Genomic DNA, 25,992 nt, shown 5'->3' on the forward strand with positions numbered 1-25,992 from the left:
CCCGGGCGTCAATCATCAGGGCTTAATGAGCACCTGCATGCCTCATACTCCTTCCTTCAACCCATCTTGAAAGCTCAACTCTGAGGCTGTGCCTTTCTGTGAGAATTACAATCCACCCTGAGAGCCTGTGCCTGACTTGTTTGGTATCTTTGTTCCTGGCAGAACTTGAATGCTCCTCAGGGTTTCTGTGTCTCCTCTGACTTCTCTCCTTCCCACAGCCCCGGAGTCTCTGAACCCTAGCACTACTGGGCCATTTTTGGGCCACATAGTTCTTTGCTGTGAGGGATTGTTCTTCTTTGGAGGATGCTTGGCTGCATCCCTGGTCTCCAGCCACTGGATACTATTATCCCTCCTCTTCCCCAGTGATGTCTCCAAAGCATCACCAGATGTCCTCCTGGGGAGCAGGAGGAAGGAGCAAAACAGTCCCCTGTTGAGAACTGGGGCTCTAACCCACAGGGCTCCCAGTCTCAGAATGCTACCAGGAATCACATGGTCAATGAGGTTTTCAGAGAAACCTTATACCCACGTGGTTTAACCAAGCCAATATTCTTAGCCCTTGCTGAGCTATTTCAAAGGGGAATATGAAAATTTGGGGGATTCCTATTCTCCAGACACTCCCCAGGATTTTCAGTTTGTAGACAGGATAGAGAAACTCTGGACTAAGTATGTTTAGCAATCTTAGTACTTATACAAATAAGAGAGAGAGAAAACTCATTTAAAAAACCAATGCAGCAATTTATTTCAAATAGGGAAATTCAGGTGGCTTCAGAGCAAGGATAAATTTGTTTCTCCACCTGTTGTAGAGCAGAGGCTGTCAGAGACGTTTCCCATTTGCCTTTTGCTTTTCTGTTATCACAAACCTGGTGGGAAACCAAATGCCTCTTGGGAAGGGCTGGCTTGTAACAGATGTGAAGACGTGTCTCTTTCTGCAGAGCAATTCTCAGGGTGATCATAGCTCAGGACACCCTGGCTGAAATGAATGTCAGAGAGCTTCATAAGAGGCTGAGGAAGATCAGGACTTCAGAAGACCAAGAGTAGCTCAGGAAGGCCTTCTGGTAGTGTCATCGAGCAGATGGAAGGTATCATACTGCCACCGCTTCCTTCATTTGTACTTCAGTCACAGACGGAGTAAAACCAGACAATGTAGGATCTTAAGGTCTTATGCCATAACATCAAGGAGCGTTGTGTCCGCAAGGCATGTGTCCCCTGGAAGCTGTGAACTCCACTGCTTCTGGCCAACCAGGAACGGTTAGTAGAGATTCTTAACCAGTTATTGGTCTTCTCAAAGGCAGAGGGTTGAGTTAGACAATGTTCAACTTTCCAAGAAATCTTGGCCAGCTCACTTAATAGCCCTGATATTTTGTTTGTTTACCTGAAAAATGGGCATCAGATGGTCTGTAGGATTAAATTAGATGATGTATATGATGGTGTGTTGTGAGTTACAAAGCCCAGTAAGGGATTAGTACCCTTCCAGGGACTTCCCACCTCAAACAGTCTGCTAGACAGGGCTCCAGTGGTTTGCAGGCTTCTGGGGCGCATGTACAATAGTGGACGATGCAGCCATTGACTTCATTTGTCAAATGTCTGTCCCCAAGTGGGCAATTAGAAAAATACATTTCAGGTGAAAAGACAGAGTGATGTATTTTTCATGACTGAGGTCACAATTGTATTTTAGGTTATTATATACTAAAGACCAGGAAATTAATTGGTGCTCTCTAAAATGCGGAAGAGCAAGAGATTAATCTGATAAATGGTTTCCATTAAAAAATTCCATTTGGTTTCCCAAATCTCTCTTGTCTCTGGAGGTTTCTCAATGCCACGGTGTCCTTCCCCTGTGCTCTCCGCATCCGTAGGTTTGGAGAGCATCAGGGTTACAGAGACAGCTGCAGCACTGTGTAACGAGAGCGTTAACCCTCGAGTTCCTCAGTTCATGGGTGTTACCTGAAACAACCGTTTTGCCTTTCAGACTAGGTTTTAGGTGACACTCAGAATGTGATATTTGTGGACACTGAAGAAGAGGCTTTTGGTGAGTTATTTCATTTGAGTTATGCAGCTGAGACCATCCAGTGAAGGATGCCCATCAAGGATACAATGAACAAGGCAGGAGAGAAGGCCGTCCGGGGACAGTCACTGTTATTCTGAGGAGGGGTGACTGGTAGAGAGGAGTCAGTTTTTCTAAACCTTCACTCAGGTAATTTGCAATTGGAAGTCCACTGAACTAGCAGAGACAAATCAGTTGCAAATTAGGAGCTGAGCGTGTCACTACATTATAACGCTGAGTTCATATTTTTCTTGGTTGTCCTCTGTCGGCTCTGCCTTGAAGTTCTGTTCAGGCTCTGGGTGGTGGATTTCAATGAGAAGCATGTAGACGAGACCTCCAAGGGCTGCACCAACCAAGGGGCCCACCACAGGAATCCACCAGAAGTGATGTCCAACTCTGAAACCAAAGAAGACATTAGTGACACATTTCGTGGCCTTCCTGAGGTTTCTGCCTCCTTATTCGCCATCCAGCTCGGCTTTGTCATGCTCACAGTACCCTTTTAACTCAGAAAAGCTAAGTATAGGGCTATGGACTGTGGCGTGGCAACCGTCACCCTAGATTTTCCAGTATACCTGATTTAGATCACTATTTCATTGTCCTATTAACAATCGTGAGAGGTTATGTACACTTTATTTTCCTTTTACAAAATACAGTGCCTGCGCCCTTAATTAAGCCTGAGGGCCTCCAGAGAAATTCAGGCCAACCATCCAGGAACTGCCTTTCCTTTATCTTGAAATAATTAAGCCCAGGCATTCCAAATGGAAAGAAGATGCTTGGAATGGGAAAAGATTCCAAGGCACCACTGATTTGAGGAAAATCAAAATAAATAAAGATAAGCTCTGAGAAAGCTTTTGTGCCATGATCCAAACTTCTGCCCTGAAATCTTCAAGGTCAGTACATTCTAGTAAAGGCTCCGCAAGAAAGCAAGTGGCCTTGGGAATTGTCACCGGCTTTTTCTTGAAGAGAAGAAATCTGCTCAAGTAACGCCACGGAAAGGACAGTCAGAAGCTCCTAACTTGGGTGAGGGTGTGTACCCTTGCAGTGGAACTATTTTTAAAAAGCAAGGAAAACAATCAACACCAAAAATCGGAATCATGCGGGGCGGGGGCCCGGGAGAGGGGAGCGCTGGGATGTCTGTGCAGACGTCTCCACGTTCTGCTGCGCTCCAGCAACTAAGCTGGAAACGGCGGGGAGAATTTTGATCCTGGAAGGACTCATGGCTGCCCTTTCCATCACCATACTAGATAGTAACAGACCAGTCCGATGGCCTTTTGTTTCTATCGAATTTGATTAGAAAAGATAATGAAGGAAACCAGCAGAAGCCAAGAGCCCCGTCCTGCACTCCAGGAGATCTCCTTCAGACAAGCTCTTTGGACCAGTCCCCCTTTCTGAGGTTTGGGTCCTCCACTGGCACAACTGCTTTCACCTCGGGCTGTGGGAGCTCTCAGACCCCCTAACCACCAACGCCGGGAGGACAGCCCGGCCTGTGACTGAGCAGAGCTGCCACCAGGTGTCACCCTTGCTGCGCGGCAGGGGCTGCTGCGCCCTGGCCCTCAACCTGCCCTCCGCACATGATATCTGCAGGGCACGTGACCGCACACCCTGTGCCAGGGGCACAAGTTCGGATGGAGAACATCCGATATGGTTACTCGCCTGCCCCGTCTTACGGGCACACAGGGTAGTGGCCGGCTGCACCCCACGGGGTGGGGGCTGCAGGAGCATGTCTGTGTTGCTGCCCAAGGGACCATCTTTAGGAACTTATCACTTGGAGTAAACTATCTTTAACATGTAATGATGACACTCAGGTTTCGAAGCCTGTTGTCCCTCAGAGTTTTGGGGAAATTTTTCTGCTGAGGATTAGCAGCCACTCTAGAGCTTTCCTGATGAATTCCTGCCCCTCTGCTCCACCCTTCTTCAACCCGCCTTGGATGCTGATACCAGGTTCGTTTTGCAAAGCTGCCCTTCTGAACATGCCCTGTGTCTGCCCCAGTCCTTTGCTGCTCCCTTTCACCTGCGGAACAGGGAGGAGACACACCCAGAGCGCTCATTTTGGGAGCCCACATTTTCTGTACTCCGATGCGTCCTCTTTGTAGCCTTCCTTGGCATAGACAAGATCCCTTGTTATTTTAACCTTCTGCCTTGAATCAGGGTCCTCTGGCCCCAGACACCCTTTCTCGCCCATGTAGGCGTGCCCAAGGATGTCGGGTGCTCCTCCTCCTCCCCTGCGGTTCCGGTCCCGCCCTTGCTGCTGAGGCGCAGCACGAAACCCGCTCTCTCCTTCCCATTACTGCTCCTTACCTGAAGACGTCGAATCCCCACCCTGCCAGAGCGGTGAAAAGCCTGGGGCTCAGGTCTCTGGCTGGGTTCATGGCACAACCACTGTTCAGTCCCAAGGAAGAAGAAAGGACGAGGATCAGCAGGCCTACAACAATGGGCTCCAGCCCCTTGGGGACCCTCAAGTTTCTGGAGTCAAAAATGGCGAAGACCAACATGAGGAGGAACATGGTGGACATTACCTGGAGAGAGAAAATGTGCAGGAGGCTTAGCTCGTATTCCACCCATGTGCCCATTTCTAAGTTCACACTTTCTTTTAAAAAAAGTCAATCCAGCAACACTGTCATTCACTTGATGAGCACGTAACTCTTTTCACTCCACCAATCCCAGAGGAGAGGCAAAAATAAGGATGCTGTGCAGATCACTTATCAGCTCAAGGTCAAGCACTTGGCTAGTGGCAGCACTTCTGGACCCAGAGCGCTTGACCCTCCCATCTGCGCTACTGGTCTATTTCACTGAGCTGCTACCCAGCTAAGAGGAAAGGCAGGTGAGGCTGGAAAGGTGACGAGAGAGGGCATTCGCTCAGTGAGAAAAACAACGTGCGGCAGCCCTAGATGAACGTGCAAAGGAAGAGGGCGCAAAATTCATACAAGAAAAACTGGATTAGAAAATAAGTGGAAAAATCTGATCTGTACTAAAGCAATGCAAACAGTACCAAATAGTAGGGAAAGAAGGCCAGCTCTTCCAGAATTCTCTAGTAGAATTAAGCATGCTCTGAGCTTTGGAAAGGATACTCAACAACAATTTAGCAATATGCTTGTGTTTAAAAACATAAGCTTATAATCTGATGCTGTTGGGTATTTGAGAATTATACCATGGAAATATTCTAAGTCATGGAAACATTATAAAACTCTGAAGTCCACTTTGAAAAGGGAAGAGCTAACTGTGTTTGGCACATCTATTTCACGGTCCATTACATAACCGTTTAAGACTATGTGGTAGCATAAAATGTTTACGACACTAAATTAAAAATTGTGTGTGCCTTGTTTTATATTTAAAAACACACGAAGGAAAAATTATGAGACTTTATGAAAATGACAGCAGCTGTTATGAAATAGTGGTTTAAAGCTGTTTTGCCCTCTATTTTTTAAAAAAACTTTCTAAGCTATTATTTCACTCTAATAGCTAAATGCTAGCTATTATGTACTGAACGTTCATTATGCTGCGTATGAACTAACAGTTGGCACACTCTGCTTCAGTCCTGGCACTTCGTATGCCGTGTTTGCTCAAGCCTCATAATAACCCTGGGATGATGTCAACCCTGTTTTCCTCAGCTTTGGATGAAGACTCTTAAGCAGAAGTTAAGACTCTTGCTCAGCAGTGTGGCGCTTATGGGCAGAAGAGTAGGATGGGAACTAGGAAACTGATTTCAGAGTTTAAGCTCTTCAGCATTTTATCAGCTTTCCAAAATAATGTTAGAAGAATATGGATTCAAAGGGACAGACACGTTCTCCCAGAGCACTATTCTCTAGAAAGCCTTTCCTGGCTCTCTGGGGCACAGTAGAAATGCCTACCTCTGAGCTCCCGCTGCGTTCGGATTTTACTTCGATCGCTGCCCCTACTGCTTTGCAAAGGACTGACTGCTTACTTGTTCTACTCAGTCTCTGACCTGAAATCCTCGATGAGGAGAAACAGCTTGGAGTGGCGCCTGCCTCAGAAGATGCCCAATAGACATTAATTGGCTAACTGAATGATTGATTATTGACTAAAGTTTGAAATATGTTTGAATAATATGGAAAGCCAAACAATTAATAATTTTGAGGTAAGGTGGCCCAAGAATATAGTCATGGTGGACAACAGTTCTGCTGGCTGTTGGTGGACTGATCATCGGCATTCGTCACATATAATGATTGACTTTAAAATCATGATCCAGCTGGGATGGTGGCGCATGCCTGTAACCCCAGCACTGGGGAGGCTGAGGGAGGAGGATCATTGCAAGTTCGAGACCAGCCTGGGCTACAAAGTGAGCTCAAGCCCAGCCTGAACTACATAGCAAGACCCTTTCTCAAAAACACAAAAACAAAAACAAAAACAAAACAAAATCATGATCCTTTGAGAAGCTAGCAACTCTCTCTGAGATAAAGACGGAGTGACCAAAAGCCTGGGGGATGGACTTGGACAGGCCTAAGGTGGCTGGACATTCACCCAGCAGACACAAAGCAATTTCCTGTGACCAAGATATTTGGTGAAACATCTTGAGCCTAGCAATTTGGAGAAGGTGAGAAATTCTGCAAGATTCCATTAGAACAAGAAAAGAGAGGGGGAAGTAAAGAGAGGGTTGGCCAAGGGGAGAACGATCACTACTTGTGGTGTGCCCACTGTGTCTCAGGGACCATTGGTTGTGGGGTGTTAATCAGGAGTGTTGGTGCCGCTTCTCTGAAGACTGAGCTGTCTTCCAAGGTCGGAGCTACCCAGGCGAGGGGGAGCCTGTAATGATAACAGGCAGGATGGGACTGGTCTCTCCGGTGAAGTGCATAATTCTGAGGGAGACTTGGGCCACTCACTCCCTTGCCCTTGGAGTGGCCTCACGTCAGGGAGGCCCCTGGGGTCCTGAACTCTCCCAGGGGAAAGGACACGGCTGTGAAATGGAGAGAGCGTCGTCTCTCCAGGGCTGTGTGGGGATGGGCTGTCTCTGGAACGAACTCTGAGTGGCCTGAGAATCCAAGGAGGTGTCAGTCCCAACGGAGGAGTAGAGGTAAAGACCTTTGTGGTGCAAGTCAAGGTTTGAGGAGGTCCGCATCGGGTCTCTCGCCTCCAGCGGAAATGACCTAAATTCACAGGAGAAATCTCCAAAGGTCCTCCTTAAGCTCTTCACTCCCCTGCTAGCTTCTTCTTCATAAGAGGAAGTTGGCTTGAACTAAATAGGGACGTCACGAAACCCACCTCGGACATCCTTTCTGAGGCAGCCCTGCCTCCTTACCAGCTTGACCCCAACCTGCCTGTGAGAACAGACCTCTGGCACTGTGAAGCTCAGAGGAGTAATCTTGTCGCCACCCTCTCCTAATAGACGCAGATGCCAGAGAGAGGAGCTGTTTTGCCTTGGGTGAGTTCTCCCCTGCGTTATCCTTCGCTCTTCTTAACGGTTCCTGTGTTGTTGTCCTGAGATTATTGAACCTCTTATTTCAGATAGCTACGATTTTCCCTCGGTGGAAAACTTCTGCTTCCAGCCAGCTATAAGCCCTCCAATTTCCCTCCAACACCTCTGATTACTGCCCTGGGGAAATATGGTCTGTACTTTGTCTGTCCACGTCCATTTTCTAGAATGGTCTTCCTTTCACTGACTGTAAATTTATTTCATCATAATTTCATTCATTTATGGACTCATGCATTCACTAAGACACATATTTTGAAGCTCACTGGTACAACACTTACTGAGCATATGTGAGGCCCTGGGTTCCATTCCCAGCACCATAAAAACAAAATATTATTTTTAAGCATCTCTTATGTACAGGGCATTTGCTTCTGCCAAATCTCTTTAGGGGTGGGAATGTAATCTATTTTTCACTTGATGTCCCTGCAGATCCTCGAGAACTTCTAACATGTTTCCTCACAGTCCCCCGCTCTTTGCACTCAAACCCACAAATACCTTGTCTAGACCAGTGCCTCAGTTCTCCTCTCACCCTTGGGGTGACATCACTGTGTTTCTGCCTCCTGTCCTTCAGCAGCATGCCCCTTGAGATGGACATTTGGAAATGAGTCCAAGACTCTCAGGATAGAGTAGGATAAGACCCTCTCAACCGGTCATCCTCTCTGTTCTGGGCCTCAAATGATGTGAAGCAGGTTTTCACATTAATAAGGAAGCAGAAAATGCATCCAGGGTTATGAACTTCTGCAGGGGCAAAAGACTGTCAAGCGTGGGTTCTGTCCAGTGACTTCTGATTTTGGAAAACACAACCTTTTCTTTCTGTAATTCTTTAACACATTCCCATCTTTGGCCATGTCTTTTTGCTAAAGTTAAGTGTTTGTTGGACCCACACTTACTTGGTCTGCAAATGCGTTCACCACAGACAGATAAGGAGCCGGGTATGTTGCAAAAATGTGCGCGGTTGCATTCTCTCCCGTGATGAGCAGCTTCCCATCCGCAAAGGACATGAGCCCGTCTGTGGAGGGCAGAGTTGTCATGTTAGTGTTCCTTGGGAGGGTTGAGGGAAGCCTGTGCCAGGCCTGCTGCTAAACAGCAGCAGCCCCCCGGGCTGAGCAGGCAAAGTCTTATCACTGGTCTCTCGTGGCATCACAGTATGACGTCATAGGGTGCCCGGGGAATCCCAGCAGGATGAGTCAAGGGAAGAAAACCTTTGGTAGCCCTGGTGGCCCACTCCAGACTTGGACCAAATCCTGAGTGAGTTAGTCCAAACCAATCTTTGAGCAGAGTTCTTGGAATTTTGAAGACTAACCTAAGGCTAGCATGGAGCTTGAACCAATGCCAGGGAGAGTTTATAGTTCCTACAGGGCTTGCAGTGCCCTTAGTAATGTACCAAGGTGTCATGGTACAGTGAAGAGCTGGGGATAGTCCATGGAGCCCTTAGACCAGGACAACAGCAGCCAACAGAGCCAGCCCTGGCCCCAGGCCTCTCACCATATAGCTGGCTCTGAACTTTTGGCCTGGTCTTCAATTCCCCAGCAATCCTCTTAGGACTTTAAATCTCAGAAGATGCCCCTTTCTACAACCTGTTTCCCTGAGGCTTGGTTCATCAACTCCTGCTCCCAAGGTCTTTGACAGTCACAGGTATTGAGCTCACCATGCATTCGACAGAAGGAAATGCTTTCACAGATGACTTAGTGGAACCCCAAGATTTCCTAGTGTAAAGGCTCTGTGGGGTCACCTAGCCCAGTTCCCTCATTTTCTAGAGGAGGAAACAGGAAAGTCGGGTCAGGTGACTTGTTAAAGTCACACAGCTACTGGCTGATAGAGCCAGAGTGAAAGTCTGGGCCTCTGGTCAGCGGTTGTGTTATCCCTGGAGACATACAGAATGGAAGCAATGGCTGCTTGGTAGGAGGGTTGAGGCTCCCATCCGGCCCATTTCTCTGCGGTGTTTCCTCCTCCAAAGACATTTCCCAGAGTCCTGCTCCAAATACCTCTGAATCATGGCCTTGGCCTCCAGGGAGCAGCCCTTTCTCAGCCAAGTCAGAGAAAGCAAGGAGACCAGGGCCTGTCGCTTCCTTTGTGTGTTCAGTCCATAGTGCAGCCTGCGCTTGAAGCTCGGCTCCTTCCCCACGTCCTGCCCTTACTTCCGATGTCACCATTTTCATTAAGAGGCTTCATAAATTTGCCCTAATGATGGTGTTGGCCTAATTATCTCACATTTAGAATTTCCTATCAGTTACAGAACATTTCCTGTTCTCGCTGTATCTCACCTCTTCCTACCAAATAATTCTGACTTTCCAGTGACACCCAGCTCTGTACGACCTTTGAATCCAGAGTCCGTACTCACCATAGTAAATGCCAAAGAGGGCAGCAGACCCTGCAAAGGCTCCCAAAAACTGGGCTCCCACATAGAATGGCAGTTTGAACCATTTCATCCTCCCAAAGAGACACATTGCGAAGGACACGGCTGGGTTGACGTGGCCACCTGCAGGGAAGACAAAATGGGTGGGGACATCAGAGGGAAAGCCAGGAGGGACAGATGTCACAGAACGGCATGGAGAATTTGGCTAGAAGTCAGTCTGCTAGGTAGAGAATGACAAATAAGGAGAAATGAGAGAGAGAGAGAGAGAGAGGCAGAGACAGTGTTTGGAAGAGAGGACCAATAATCCCCATGACATTACTAGATACTGCTTAGAATGTTTGTCTTTATGAAAAGGAAGAGTCAGATGTAATAAGAACCTTGATGTGCTCAAATAGTTCATTTTTATGGGCTTTTATCTATTGATAAAGCAATAACCCCAAATAGATTGATGTGAACTATTAATGTCAGTATATTTTTTAAAATCATTATACTCACACAATATATGGATGAGGTTTAAATCAATACTAGTGCTTCCTCAGTCCATGCCCAGAGGCTATAAAAGCAGTCCTAGCCCGGACAGAGATGTCTCTTGAAGGGGAACGGCCCCTAGATTGATGCTCTCAGCCCATCCCTGAAATAAGGGGCTTTGTTTACTTTGAGGCGATCGCAGGGTCTGAGTGGATTCTCCTCTGCTGCTGCCCTGTACCACAATGCATTTCTCCCTCAGCCAACTCAAACCCCAGAGAGTGAAATTAGCTCCCTGACTTGCATCTACTCAAGATCAGATAGGTTTGCTCCACTGAAAGTCAGGGATGTTCCCAGCTGGGTTTGCTCAGAACAACATTTACTGAGCACTTGCGGACGCTAGCGTGGGGGTGCTGCATGTGTCCACTCCTGAGACTCCAGTGAGATGGGCACTGCCCTACTTAGCAGGATGGCAGTGGAAAGAACATGAGCGCAAAGTCAGAGAGTCCCTGCAAATGTTGGTGTGATGATCAGATTATTCAGGTACAGAGCCAAGGCCGCAGTTGGGGTACAATAAGCACAAGGTGAGCAGAGGGAACTCTTTCATGGGTTCTGTGCTAGGCAGATATCTCCTCCCCAACATCCATGGACAAGTCTGTGAGACACACACCTTCTATTGCACTTGCTATTAAGCGTAGCTACTTTGCTTTTTCCATAACTTTAAGCATAAAATACTACATCAAGAATAACTATCAGCTGCAGGCTAAACACTTGGTATCATGTGCCACACTATAAGGGCACTTTGAGTTCTCATCGAGGGTTTTGATTGGCACATTCACAAAGGGGCGGGGCTGCAGTAACTTCCTTGTACTAAGGTGATGTTCATATTTAAAAGCCACAAGGCAGCTGACCTCACCAGCGTGTGACCACCAAGTGGGATCACGTTTATATTTACGCCCAGTACTCGTGAGATATTTTTGGAATCCTCAAAGAGGGCCTCACACATGGCTGTGAAGAAGTATGTTAGCTGCAGCCACCGTAAGGAAGTTGCTCCTGCTCCTGCAGCTGCTGGAGCACACATCGATGCTCTTGCGGGTGTGAGTGTCAGGCAGAGCTCATGTGTTGTCCCTGCGTGTCCCCAGGACCCCAGTCTTGAGGGATCACGAGCTATGCTGGGTGGGAGACAGGGCAGGAACTGCACAGAGGCTAACCCAATGCTGGTTTCCTCAGCTCCTCTCAGACCAGGCTCTATTTGTATTTTGGGGTTCCTCGGTCTCTCCTAAACAGCCTGGTCAGGTGCTGATCCCTTTGCTGGAAAGATAGCTTCTCGCAAAAGCAGTCCCATGAGTTCTGACCCTCTCCCTCTGCCCACAATGGTTTAATTCCAGGTCTGGAGCCAGAGGAGAGGCCTCCCTGCCACCTCTCACTCCCTCTTATCCTTCTGATGGGTTGTGGCCCATTGTCCTGCTGTAATCCCTCCCTACATTTCCAACTACAGCAACGGATATGAACAGATACGGTCCCCAGCAATGGTGAAGCTAAGTGCTGAAAGTAACGACACAGGCAGACTGGGGCCAGTGAAGCCTTCAGAACTCCTGGGTGATGCTCAGTGCAGGGAGTTCTGCAGGCCAAATGCTCCAAACTGTAACTCCCTGTAAAAGACAGCTGGCGATAGCCCCGTCCACACAGCAGCAGTCAGTGAATGCTGTGAAGACGTGAAAGGGAGAGCAGTAGGTCACCTGCATGCTCAGTTTGAGCCAAACGAGCGTCTCCTGTCTGGTGTCCAGGCCTGCACTCTCTCCAGCCCTGGCGTACCTGCAGCAGTCCCGAGTGTCCTTTGCTCTGCTCAGCGTGGGGCTGGCTGGGCTACGGTGTTGGGATCACAGTACAAACTCAATGGAAGCTTGAATGCAGACACTGCTCATGCCCGACACCCACACACACACACACACACTCACACACACTCTACCTGGACCACTCCAGGACCCAAGTCTGGCTGTAGTATGGAAAGGGTGTCACTAGCCAACGACCGACCATGCTGGGGTCCCACCACGGCTCCAGGGGGTCCAGGCAGTCAGTCCTGGACACTCAGGTACAGCATCTGTCACAGTGCCAGGCAGCTTGATGGCAGCAACCTCTACCATGGTCATTTTTCCCATAACAGACCACTGGGAATGTTACAGAAGGATGTGAGCTTTACTGTCAGGAGGACCTGGGTCAAATCTTTGCTCCGTGTCTTTACCTCCTGCAGGACTTGTAGAAGCTCCTCAGCTCCCGCAGCCCTGCTTTCCCTGGAGAATGACAGTAACACCCATCCTGGAGTGCTGCTGTGAAGGAGGAGGGACATTAAAGATGTCCAGGTTGCTGCACGGTGCCCGGGGTGCCGCAGCTTCCTGGGTTCCTATACCTCTGGGGCCCAGTGGCTTCTAGGTCCAGCATAGTGCCCGAGGCCCAGGGGCTTCTCCATTCCCTCTGCTCTCTATCCCCACAGTCTTGCATCCATGCTCACCCACGCCAGGCAGCTCAGAGCACCTCCTGCAGTCTCGGGTTACACTCAGTAACATTTCACTGTGCTTCTCAGAGCCTTGTGGATGGCTTCTATCCTCATCCTCCAAGGGCAGAATCAGATTATGATTTTCTAGATCATATCAATTGCCACGAAAGTAATGTCCGTTTCTGCAGGAAACCGAAACTCTGTCTAGCTGCTCGCCCAGCGGCTCTCTCTGTGGGCCTGACCTTTACTGGTCTCATCGGTGGGTGTCTGGGAAATGGATTCCAGAGCACACACAGATTATACTGACTGACTGGAAGACTGTGATATCGAGGTCAGGCTCAGGGATGAGCCCATTCTGAATACGAACCCCCATTGCTGTCTTGCCGAATGTTTCTTTTACATAACCACTTAGCATTAGTTTGCCATGGTGTCATCTACGAACATGGGGTCAGATGCATATTCTCATAGAATTGATGAGATCAAAATATATGAAGGTATGTGAAGTACACAGTACCATGCTAGCACATTGGAGTCATTAATAGTAGCTATTACTATTTCTACCACTTACCAGAGACACCTCCAGTCACATAAATGGCCATTGTCACCGCCATTGGGAATCCCACATTGATAGTGACGATGTTTCCGAAACTGCCTCGACTGAGCACAGTCTGGGCAACGCAGCCGCATCCCAGGACCTGGAAGGCGAGGAGAGGAGGACTTAACACAGGCGAAGTGGCCACTTCAAAACTGACAGAAACTCTTATAACAAAAGTACTTTTAGAGTACAGTTGTGCGTTGGGATCCTTGGGCTTTACACAAATCAAATGTAATCCCCCAGCTAAGCACAGAGAGCAGAACGGTGGACCCAAGCCCACATCCGGCCTGCAGATGGGGTTTTTCTGGGCCTCAGAGTGAGATGATGTCTGCATTTGTAAATCATGTTGTTTCACACAGTGATCTAGACTTCTGGCTTTTCTAAGTTAAGCCTTTTGCTTTGAGAGAATTGTAGCTTTGCATGAGATTGTGAGAAACAATACAGAAAGACCCCATCTGTCTTTTACCCACTGATTCCTATTAATCAGAAAATCTGGTTGCCCTTCCCTACCCCTGGGAATGATCTTCTGGAGCAGAATAGCAGTTGGCTTCTCCCTTTGAACAGAGGTGGGGTCTTCCCAGCTTCACTCACTGAGCTCACCCTCCTGGCCCCTGTAGGCATTGGAGTTTGAAACCCCTGCTCCAGCGGCTGCCATGATAAGCCAGACAGATCACACGCAGTCACATACACATCCAGTGCACTGAGAGGTCACCGATAGCATGTACTAGCAAGAGTGATAGTCATGAAAACAGAGAAAAACTGTGGGCAGATGCACCTGGCAACCAGGTCTTCCTAACCCCCGTATCCTTTCCCTGCAAGAGTGGAGGCTGCCAAGCTCACAGCATCCTGCATCCCCTGCGGCACCTGCACAGTGCCGCACTCAAAGGCCACACTCTGCAAACATGGAATGATGCAGTATGTAGTGAGTCTTCTGAAATCTTTCACTGGTAGAGGATATTTTGAACAATGGAAGCAATATTCAGAAAGGTATGGATAAATATATTATGGTATGCCCATTCAGTAAATCATGAGATAGCTATAAAATGGAATGAGGGAGACCTGTGTGTAACAAAGAGGAAAAATCCCCAGATTGTATTATTAAAGTTAAAAAAAGATGCAGAGTAGTGTTAGAACATTATATTAAAATACATACATATTTTTACATCACAGGCTCTTTCCATGAATACATGAGTAGCAGGAATAGTGAAGCCAGGTGTGGTGAAGCCAGGTGTGGTGGCAGATGCCTGTAATCCCAGCACTCAGGAGGCTGAGTCGGGGGATCACAGTTTGCGGCCAGCCTGGGCTACATAATGAGTCCAAGACCAGCCTGAATTACACACCAAGACCCTGTCTCAGAAAAACCAATTCCTCCCCTGCAGAAAAACCCCTGTTGGTGAGGTAGAAAGGGTGCCACAGGGCTGGGACAGGCATTGAAAGAACATTTTTCACTGCCCCACTCCCATTTTTAGCCATGTATTTCCTCATTTTTTTTTTTTTTTTTTAAAAAAGGCTCCTACATATTTATTGAATAATCAGTTAAAACTAATCATAGCCCACTGAAGGAACATTTCGTGAAGGAGGGTTCTTGGGAAACAGAACTCAAGTTTGGCTGGAAAACAAGATAGCAAATGGCCACCCATGATCTTCATGGCATGGATTGAAAAGCCCCGTGGTCATGGCGATGCACATCCCAGACTACTGGGATCATCGGACAGTTGCTTTTTGTATTGGCCAAACCGTTTGTTGAACACCGAGTCCAGTTTAGATTTCATAACTAAGGAAGACCAACTGCAGTAGCTCCCTTTATCTGTAGGGACTATATCATGACCCACCAGGCATGCCCGAAGCCATGGACCATCCCATGTGAGTAGTTTTGCTTGCACACACATAGCTGCTGTTAACTGTCCCAAAATCCCACGTGTCAAGCCATCCTCTCTCTTCGTCCCTGGCCATGAGGTGAGAGTCTCCTCCACCGTGGACCCCACTGTGATGGCTCACCGCAGGCCCAGGGCAATGAGGCCAACTGATCAGGGGCTGAAACCTCCCAAACTATGAACCAAAGTAGGACTTTTCTCTTTGTAAGCTGATTTTGCATGGTATTTGTTGTGGTGACAGAAAGCGCTCTCTCTCCCTCTTACAATATCTTCTACTGTGCTCGCTCTTATTGTTGATTGCGGGAACTGAAGCTGGAGATCAAAACCACGCCTAAAGGGAAGCTCCTTCCTACTTGGAGGAGGGCTCAATATCAAGCAGTACGTGTGATTTAACGCAGGGAAAGGGAAGATACAAGGAAACACTTCAGAAGCAAATATAGTTTAGGAAGACCAGCTTAAGGATGTGCAGGTGCTGATCAGGAAGGCCCTAACCCTCACGGTGCCTCTTCACAGGGGAATGAAAGGGAAGAGCCCAAAACCAAGACAGGGAAGGTCACATGGGATTTCAAGACCCCGATGGGCTGTCCCTAAACAGCTCCCCTGGGGCTCACTGGAGAGGTCCCTCGGAGGAATACAACTCAATATACAGCGTGCGTTCCATTTGCTCTTCCTCAAAAGCAGAGGTGGAGGTGCACACGTGATCTTTGGATCTCCTGTCCTGAGCTCTGAAATCCATCCACCAGTCCATCTCCTGCCTGCTGCACAGTACGGAGATAGAGGTGGTGTCTGCACGACCCCTGCACACGGCCGGTTTTGGTTTTACTCATACAGTAAAATGGTTTCACTGCTCCATACAGTCTACTGAGTGTTCAGTAAAGTTGTGCCAGGAACATATTCTCTTTCCCTTTTCTTTTTAAAAATTTTTCCTTGTCTTTTTGAGACAGGGTCTCGCTATGCAGTTCAGGTTGGCCTTGAGTTCACTTTGTAGCCCAGGCTGGTCTTGAACTCGCAACAAGCCTCCTGCCTCAGCCTCCTGAGTGCTGGGACTACAGGTGTGAGCTTCTTTCCCTTTTCAAAAAAGAAAAAAATCCTCCGAGTCTGCTTCATGGTCTACCACTGTTATGGTTTGTGTCTGTGTGTCCTCCCAAAGCCTCATGTGGTCACGGGGCGGGCTTTTAGAGTTTGATTGATTATGGGTGTGAGAGCTACACCTGCCCTGGGGTGGATGGTTTGCAGATGTAAGGGAGAGGAAGAGGCTGCTTCTGGCCATTTCCTCCCTTGTGTGTGTTTGTTGCTTTGCTGTGTTCTGCCGCCATGAGCTGTAGCCCTCTGCCCTGTGCCACTCTGCCTTGTAATCTGCCAAGTATGGACTGAAACCTCCACAAACTGTAAGCGAAATGAACCTTTCCTTCCTTAATTTTGGGCGTCAGGTATTTTGTCCCAGCAACAAGAGAAGAGTAACCAAGACAATCATCTACGATAGACATTCCTTTTTGACATTATCTTTTTGACATTATCATTATCTTTTGACATTATCATTTATCTTTAGGATCTCTATCTGTTATACCAGCTGTCGAAGTTAAAGCCCACACTGGGGCCTTTCTTTTTAATTAAAGCTAATTAAATGCTCTGGGCCCCAAAGCTGGGGTAGCACAGTGGTACAGCTTGCTAAGCATGCGTGGAAAAAGAAAAAAGCTCTGGACACAACATCCGACCAACTGGGATTTGGCGTCTGCTGAAAAGTGGAGAGAAACAGCAGACAGGCGAGAGGATGTGGCGGAGGGCTGATCCTCTCCGCGGAGCCCTCCTTTTCTGAGGTCTCAGTGCCTGGACTCGCACCTTCTGAGACAGCATAAGAGATTTACACGGCTACAGTGAGCCCAGGAGGGCTCTGCCCCGTCAGATTTCACTATGAGGAATACTGACCTCACCCTCGCTGCTGAAACTGCTTTGCGGGAGGTTGATCAATGCCCAGCGCTGCGGGAAAGGCGGCGGAGGACAGAGCAGCACAGCGGGGCCTCAGTTGCCCTCTCTGAACCCTGCAGCCCGATCTGCAGCACTGCCTATTCACTTTAAAGTCCATCTACTGTAGGCTGAAGAGCAATGGGAGAGATGGGCCTGCCTGGCAGGGTCCCCCTGGGCCGTCGCTCCCTCCTCCTGCTCACGCGCCCAGCAAACAGACCTGGATGTCCTCGCCGGCCCAGGTCCGGGTGCTGGCGCACTGGTTGCCCACTCTGGCTTCCTCCTTCTGGGTGCCGGGCGTATTTTTTTCCCTCCAAAATGAAAGGATTTCCTCTACAGTACTGCAGGTCAAACTTCCAACACGATTTTCTGCTCTAACATTTAAGAGCCGCCTCTTTTCCCCTTCTTAGACGCAGGAACAGCCCGTTAGTTTTTCTTTCCGGTCTCCATTTTTCTGGTTTCTCCGTCTGGGAAGTTCATTGCCCATTCACAGCCTGCCCCCTACACCTAACCTCCCTTCTCTGAGGTTCAATTTCTTTCTCCAAACTATACAATCAGTACTTAGCTGTTTTCCAAGTGCCTGATCTTGGTTTCCTTTGCTAGAAAATCCAGGGTTTACTTCGATGCCAGTAACATGCTACCTCTGTCATCTGGGCCTGTCAGCATCACCACCTTCCTCTGTCGGTCTCACTCAGACTCACAAGCTCTCTTCCATCTCTTTGACAAGATCTAGAACTGTCCAATCTAGCTGCCTTCTGCATTCTAAATACCACGTAGAGCAGGGGTCTGCAACCCTCCAGGCCAGACAGATGCCAGTATGCAGCCGGATAAGAATCAGGCCGCACGGCAGGTGAATGGCAGGTGAGCAGGTGAAGCTTCCTGTGTCTTCATCTTCCATGCTCACATCACTGCCTGACTCCGCCTCCCATGAGGTCAGCCATGGCGGTAGATTCTCACAGGAGGGCAGGCCCCACCATGAGCTGCGCGTGGACATCTAGGTAGGCTGTGTGCTCCTTCTAAGAATCTAGCGCCCCGTGATCTGAGGCAGATGCTGATGCTGGGAGTGGCCATAGACACAGGCGCCAAGGAAGCTGCATCCCGTGGCTGGCTGGATGGTGGGAGGTGAGTTGATGAACCTCAGTTGTACGCTGCATCGGGCAACAGCTTTTACATCAGAACGGCACTGTTGTTCATCTGCATGCGGCCTGCCCGGTATTTCAAGAATCACTTCCACCAGCGCCTCTTTCCTGCCCTGCCGGTTTGTCTCAGTCACAGTTTTGGTAAACCTACAAGTTGGCCCCCTCCAAAATGAGTGAAAAAACAAGTATCACTGGAGAGCTTCTTGAAAAGGGACACAGACCCAACGATGAGACAGCAGAAGACTCTAAGAAGCCAGCAAAAAGAAATCTGCATTAAAAAATATTACTAAGAGTCCTACTGCAATGATGGCTTTACTGCAACAGATAGTTCACATGCTCCAAGCCCACTCTGTATAATATGTGGCGACCGGCTATCCAACAAGCACAAACCTTCAAAACTACTTTGCCACAAGGACACTAAGCACTTGCATTAAGAGACAGGTTCTTTTTTTCAAGCAAACAAAAAATGAACGGAAGCAATTGTTGAAGGCCACCACTGCATCAAATGTGCCTGCGCTGACAGCATCCTGCTCTGTGGCTGACCACAATGCTAAAGCTAAGAAGCTCCTTACTACTGGTGAAGAGTTGATCCTGCCTGCTGCTGGGGACATTGTTAGTGAGCTTTTAGGGAGGCTGCAGTTAAAAGGCGGGACATGTTCTTCTCTGGCCAACACCATAAGTAGGTGAACTGATGAACTCGCAGAGGCCATCGAGGCACATTTGTTAGAGAGGATTAAGGAGTTGCCATGGTACAAAATCCAGGTTGAATACTCTACCAGTGTTGATAACAATACTTGTGTTTGTGTGGCACATTATTCATGAGGATGTGTATGGGGATATGTTGTGTATACTTCTGTTGCCAGCCAACACCCCCGCTATTCAGGTCTTTGCCTGCATATCAAGGAAAGTGAGTTGGGCAGTTTCTCTCATATGTGTGAACAGAGCAGCTGCCATGTCTAGACAGCTTTCCAGTTTCACTACTCAGGTCAAAAAGGTCACTTCTGAGTGTCATTTCTATGCACTGTGCCCTTCATAGACAAATACTGACTAGCTGAAAAGTGTCATCTGAACTTCGTGTTTTGCAGGATGTGATTAAAATTATCATCCGCATTAAAGTACATGCCCTCACCTCATACATGTTTGCACAGCTCTGTGAGATGACACAGAGCAACCTGTCTTTTCTCATACATAGAGGTGAGGTGGCTTTCTAAAGCAGATCACTGTCTAGAGTTTTAGCTATCAGAGCCACTCCAGATATTCCTTTTAGAAAAAGTCGCCACTGGCAGCCCATTTCAGTGGCACAGAGTGAGTTGCAAAATATGCTTACTCGTGTGAGATATTCAGTCTGGTGCATGAACTCTGTCACTTCAGGAGAGAACAACTGTATTCAAGTTGACAGATAAAGTGGCTGCCTTCAAAACCAAACTGAAATTATGGAGGAGAGAAGTGAACGCTGGGGTTGTTGACATCTTTCAAACATTAGCAGAGATTTTGAACGAGACCGAGCTAGGGCTTTCCTTCTCCCGGCTGGCAGGTGATCACCTGTCTCCGTGTTCAAAACAGTTCGGGCATTACTCTCCAGCCACAGCCGATCCCTGGGCCCATGACTCATTCGTAAACAAGCAAGATGGACAGACTTTATGTAGGCCAGAGGAGGATCAGCTGCTTGTGACTGCAAACGGTGGTAGTCTTAAAAGTATGTCCGAGACAACCTCAGATTTCCATATCTTTTGGGTTAAAGCCCAGGCAAAATATCCCCAGTTTGCCACAAAACCTCTGAAAAGTCTGTTTACATTTCCAACATCCTGTATTGGTGAGGCAGCATTTTCTGCAGCAAGTGCACTCAAAATGAGATGACGAAGCACACGAGACTCAAGCCATGCCCTACGCGGTCGCTGCCTCCTGTTACCTGCAGACGGGGTCCTCTAGCTACAGGAAAGCAAGCTCAGGCACTGCAGTAGATGCCATGCTCCAATGCGGTGCTTGAACCCTTTCCAAGCCACCGCTCAGCCTTGTCTGTGGGAAGACTTTCTGCCATGAAGCAGGTCCCTGGTGCCAAAGTGTCAGGGACCACTGAGGCAGAGAATGGAAACCATAACAAAGCCAAGCACCCGGCCTTCGTGACGTCCTCAAAGCTTCCCACTCATCTTTTACTCACAGTCCCCCAGTAACTCCACCCAACCTTCTCTCACCCAACCCAACCAACTGCCCTCAAGCAAGTCACGCCACCTTGTGCTGTGAACGGGTGTGGGGATCAGCGTCGACTTAGACAACGTGTGCACATGTGTTCCAGCTGGCCAGCAGGGCCTGACTCACTACCCGCAGGCTGAAAGGCTTAAAATATTGACACTCATTTTGGTTACGCATCTTCAGCCTGGCCAGAGATTGGCAGGGCCTCTCATGTCTGCTCCACACACAGACATGCTGCTTCCCTCACGTGAGCGCTGGCTGGCTGAGGGCTCATTCACTCATGGGTCTGGTGACTGGCAATGGCTGCTGGTGGGTACCTTAGCTGGAGCACTGGTCAGGACACCTACAATGGCTTTTTTGTGTGGCCTTGCTTCTTCACCACAGGGTGGTGAGTCTCCAAAGGCCAACGCCACGCAGGCTCCAGAGTTTCTTAACCACACTGCCATGTCCCTGTCTGATTCCAGCATTGTACTGGACCTGGACTCAAGAGCACACAGCGAGAATGTGACAGGGGCATTCTGGGAATGTGACAGAGGCATTCTGGGAATGTGACAGGGGCATTCTGGGAATGTGACAGGGGCATGCTAACTACAGCATCCTTAGGTGTGCACTTGGTCCGTGTGAGAATCTCCCGAGAGGTCAGGGAACGCTTTACCTCCTGAGGCAGCTTGCTTGCACTCTCCATATTTTACTGCTCCAATGACTGGGGATTCCTTTCTTATATGAAGCTAGAAGCTTCTTTCCTATAACTTCTATCCATTAGCTCTAAGACTGCTCTTAGGACCACAGAAAATAAGCCTCTTCCACATACCAGACATTTCCATAAGTGGAGGGGGAACAGTACCTTCCCTGGCTTCTCTCTCCTCCTGGACACCTGTTCCTTCATCTCTGATGACCACACCCAGTGAGTCTCACCTAGGCAAGCTCTGGACTGTCGGGAGTGGACACCATCCTCCTACACATGTGTGTTGGATGTGATGTAGCCATGAACTCTGCACCTGACCTGTGGCTTCTATTGCTCTCTGGTGGGGCATCCGACCACAGGATATAATTTAGTTGCCCTCCTACTTATGTCTGGTTTTTGTAATTTTATGAGAAAATATTCATCACTTCTTCACCCCAATACCAGTTTCTAGTATGTCCAAGGTAATTAAACAATCAGATCCTAGATGGTAGAAAATATGCCTAAGACAGATATTAGAAACAGTTGCTGTTTCTTTCCTAGTCATGGATCAGATTTGGGGAGGGGGGGGGGAATGTAAAGCTGACGAGACCATCAGGTGGTTTTCTCATTTGTGATTACTCTCCAAAGATGGCTCATTTCACAGTTGGAGGGTTTTAGTGCTTGGGGTAAGAAGGCAACAACTGAAGGAAGCAAACGCTGTCTTTATCGGGTCCTGAGCATCGCGGAAGCAAGAGAAAGAATTTCAGTGGAAGGAAGAAAGCCATGCACTGAGACGCTGAGGCTGGGCAGGGGCAGAATCGGGCCGCAGAGGTTAGTGTATTTGCCCTTTCTCAAGTCTCTTGCATGTTCACTACTTCCTCTAATGTGTAAGACAAGGTGTTCCTAGCAGAACGCAGTGTACGGCAGACAAATATTTGCTCAAAGAGGATGTAAAACCTAAACATTTCAGAAAAACCAGTAGTTAATGAACTTCAGAATTCCTTTGCAAAGTGTTCACAGATGCACTCAGCCCAGGGTTGGGAACCACTAGAGAGACTTGTGATTACTGCAAAGGTCTGGTGAGATTGCTGGTGAGCACGAAACACTGTCCCAAGTTGGAAGAAGCACGGGTCCTATGTCTGCCTGCTGTGAAGTGTTCCTGTGTGTAGGGCCCTGTGGGAAGGGAGTAGGAATACTAGCGTGGAGCTGGTGCACGGACCTATGCTCTGCACACGACACTGCTTCATCATCATCCCACTGTTCACGACAGTTGTCCTGGGAAGATGTGTGTCATCTCCAGGGTAGGAGTGAGTGAGAAAACAGGGTGAGAAAGGTGAGCACCTCAGCCAATTTTGCATCAGTGTGAGGAGTCAGAACCAGGATTTGGTCAGAGACCCATCTCAGCTGGAGAACGGAGCTCTGAACCACAGCAGACAGGGCAGGAGGTCATCAGAAGCAACCAGTGCCTCCAAAAACTAATGGAAACATTCAGGAAGGACACGGCTTTCTACAGAGTGCTGGTGGTGGGGCACCAGGCTTTCTATTTGCAGGTAGAAAGCCAAGGGGTGTCCCTGAAGGCCAAGTACTGGGAGACGCCAGGTAGTAGCCACCTGTTGTCCATCTGTCTGGTATAAATGGCAGCACCGGAAGCCACATACATTGTGTGAGAGAAATGACTGCGGCTGAAGCTGAGATAGAGGCTCTTTGTAGAGTGCCTTTTAGGGTGACAACGACGTGGTCCTCTTGTTTCAGAAAACACCCAGCACTTGGGCTTTTATACTAAATCTTCCCAGAGATCTGGAAAGAAATCCCTTCCAGCTCCTGATTTCCTTCTTTTCTCAGTGATCGACAGGTGTGTTGCTGATTGTGTCTAGAGCTTTCAATTTATGCAAAGCTCGGCTTCCTCAAACTTTCTGCTCACTTGACTTCTAGCTCCAGTGCACAGAGAGGTCTCATGACATAACGAGGGTGCAGAGAGGAAAGCTGAGACTGACAGGCAGTGCTAGACCCCGTCCTCTCTGCTCGCTTTCTCTTTGCAGTGTGTCGTGATCCCCCAGGGCTGACCAAGGTCGCCGAGAGTGGAAGTGCGTGGCCAACTGGGGTATGGGCCCTTCCTATGCTGATAAAACCACATCAGCCAGGGAGGTTGCTCAGCCCTGGCCTGCATTTAAGGGAACTGGAAGGATTTCTGTCTGTTCTCAACACCAAGATCCAAAGACTAAATCAATTTCCCCAACTCTTTCAACACTTTTGGTTTCTTGTACTGAACCATAGCCCATAAAGTAATTCAGGTGGTCATTCTAAAATGCCTAAACTTCCCAGTCTCACCTAGTCAGTATTTATTATTATTTTTTTCCCCAAAATGGCTTTTCCCGGAAGCAACTTTTATCTAGCAGTGCCCGACCTGGGCATGTTCGCTGTCCCCCAAGTGGGCAACAACAGGGGAACCCAAGACTGTGAGCTGTGTATGACTGCTTCACCTTCCACTCTGCCACTGGTCTTGGAAATAGGAAGGAAATACATTATCAGTTAAAAACACCCACTCCGTGATGCAAATATTCATGAAACAGAAGTCAGCATTTACAAAGCCCATCTATTATACCATGCATTTTATCTTATTTTTTGCAGTGTGTGACTGAACAATGACTAGTGTCTTTAATTTCCTACATCTCATAGTATTACATAACTTTATATTAAAAAATGAACGAAGGATATCAATATGGACTTAGAAAAAAATACAGGGGATCAATAAAGATATGAAAAGCTCCTTAACCTCTATACATAAAAAATGAGTTTCAGAATAAAATATTTCATCTATGAGATGAGCAAGTAAATTAAGTTTGTAACAGTTATGATAAGAATGTGGGGAAACAGACATTCTTACGTGCTTTGGTTGGAACATAAAGTAGAATAATCTTCTCCAAGAAAAATTACACAATATTTATTGATATATAAAGCAGCAGGTGCCCTACAATCTAGCAGTCTTCGTGCTGGAAATGTATCCTAGGTACATACAGCAATGATTAATGAAATCTACATAAGAATTATTGTAGCAGCATTGTTTGTATGGTCCAAACAGGAGACAAGCTGCACAACTACCAGGAAATTAAATTATGGTATATCTATATAATGGAGTATTAGGCAGTGATCTAACAGAATGAGGCTGGGGATTTAGCTAGTGGCACAGGGCCTGCCTGGCAAGCACAAGGCTGTGAGTTCGATTCCCAGTACCAGAAAAAAAAAAAAAAAGAAATATGTTAACATGGAACTATTTTCAATATGAAAAAGCAAGTTGCCAAGTATATAATCTTACTGGCATTAACAAAATGTATGTTTTATAACAGCCTCTTCTCCATGCCCTGTTCCTAAGAAAAGCTCCCTCAATTCAATGGCAACCTCTTCAGTTCTTTGTATGTTGGAGGGGGGTCTTTTTGCATTTGTGTACACCGTGTATTTTAAATCAACTGATTTTTGCTCAGAGAAAGTACGTGGGGAGCTATGGTGGCCCCTAAGAAGCACACACTGCCCTCTTCTCCCCAAGCACAGCTGGCCCACTTTGCTCATACGTGTGGCCTGTCTGGTCTCAGAAAGCTTTGGGGCTATTAACTGCTGTCCTAAAGCATGGGGAGAGAAAACCGCTAAGCTTTTGTCACCCATGATTTTCTGGGCTATAAATACCACGGTGACAGAGCTGGGCCCCAGCCCCTCAGTTCTTGGAGGAAGGATCTGTGGCTATCTTCAAGTGAGAAACTGACTACAGGCAAAACTTCATCTGAGGCGATGGCCACAGAGAGAGCAGAATCTACCAGCCACTTCGGGGTTTCCTCTCAGAGGCTTCCCTGCTCCTGTAGCATTGTACATTTTATGACTTACTGCCCTGTATCAAACGGCATCCTCAGCGCTGCATTCCCTGCAAACCTTGGCCCCCTAGCCTGTGTCCCAGAAGTCTTACATCAGTGATGGCAAACCTCCTAGAGACCAGCGCTCAAACTGCAACCCAAAACCCACTTATTCATAGAAAAGCACCAACACTGATTAAACCTGAATACGGAGGCTTTAGTTTAGGAAAGAAACAACTCTGCATTAACAGCTTTTGTCTTAAAAGAAAACGACATGCGTGGCTTAGGTTCTCCACCACTGCCTTACATCCTTGCAGCTCCGCAGGTTTATATCTACCTGTTCAGTTTCTGGGGCTACATCCCTTCAAACACAGAATGACAAGAGCAGCAACAGCAACAACAGTTAATTTATTGTGTGCTCTTGTGAGCCATGCTTTCCACACATTAGCCCTCGAATCTCTCGTGATGACCCACGTGTCAGATCCTCTTTACAAATGAAACCAAAGCTTACAGTGGTTAAGGTACTTCTCACACTCTCTAAAGCTGGTGGGGCCCAGGGTGACCGCATGTCACTCTGACCACTGCAGCATTTACAGCTTGTGCACCATGGGCCAGGCACACTTGCTTCCATTATTCTTTCCGGCATGCCATGCCTGTTTAAAAATGAACAAATGAGCAGCTTCACAAAAGCCATGCTGGTACAAAGTGATGAACTGGAATCTGGAGCAAGGACTGAGTCGGCACCCTGTGCACCTCCCGCGACAATCCTGCTCCCTCTGTGGGTCCTTCTGTTCCCTTTATGAGGACACAGTGTGTATATATGGGCAGCTTTCCAGGCTATTAGCTTTCTAATTAGAGAAGAAAATGTTCCTTCCTTTGAGCAATTTCTTCCCCTTTCCTATCATCTATTGTACGTTTTGAGTTTTACCTAGTCTTTCAGGTTCCTAC

At 47.9% G+C, this 25,992-nt stretch overlaps 1 protein-coding gene across 4 annotated transcripts in view; it reads right to left on the bottom strand.

The window, feature by feature from the left end:
- Window positions 1-711: 711 nt before the first annotated feature.
- Window positions 712-25,992, bottom strand: part of Aqp9 (aquaporin 9) — a 92,897-nt gene continuing 67,616 nt past the window's right edge. For all 4 annotated transcript variants that reach the window (XM_013518820.1, XM_005393842.2, XM_005393843.1 and 1 more), the window contains 5 exons: window positions 13,350-13,476; window positions 9,808-9,945; window positions 8,357-8,475; window positions 4,340-4,557; window positions 712-2,437 (listed from right to left, as the gene is read on the bottom strand). In XM_013518820.1, coding sequence (XP_013374274.1) covers window positions 2,263-2,437; window positions 4,340-4,557; window positions 8,357-8,475; window positions 9,808-9,945; window positions 13,350-13,476 — 777 coding nt within the window. In that variant the 3' untranslated portion in view covers window positions 712-2,262. The remainder of the gene's footprint in view (window positions 2,438-4,339; window positions 4,558-8,356; window positions 8,476-9,807; window positions 9,946-13,349; window positions 13,477-25,992) is intronic.

This window comes from Chinchilla lanigera, unplaced genomic scaffold, assembly GCF_000276665.1.
Source record: "Chinchilla lanigera isolate Chin_1 unplaced genomic scaffold, ChiLan1.0 scaffold00049, whole genome shotgun sequence".
Classification (NCBI taxonomy): domain Eukaryota; kingdom Metazoa; phylum Chordata; class Mammalia; order Rodentia; family Chinchillidae; genus Chinchilla; species Chinchilla lanigera.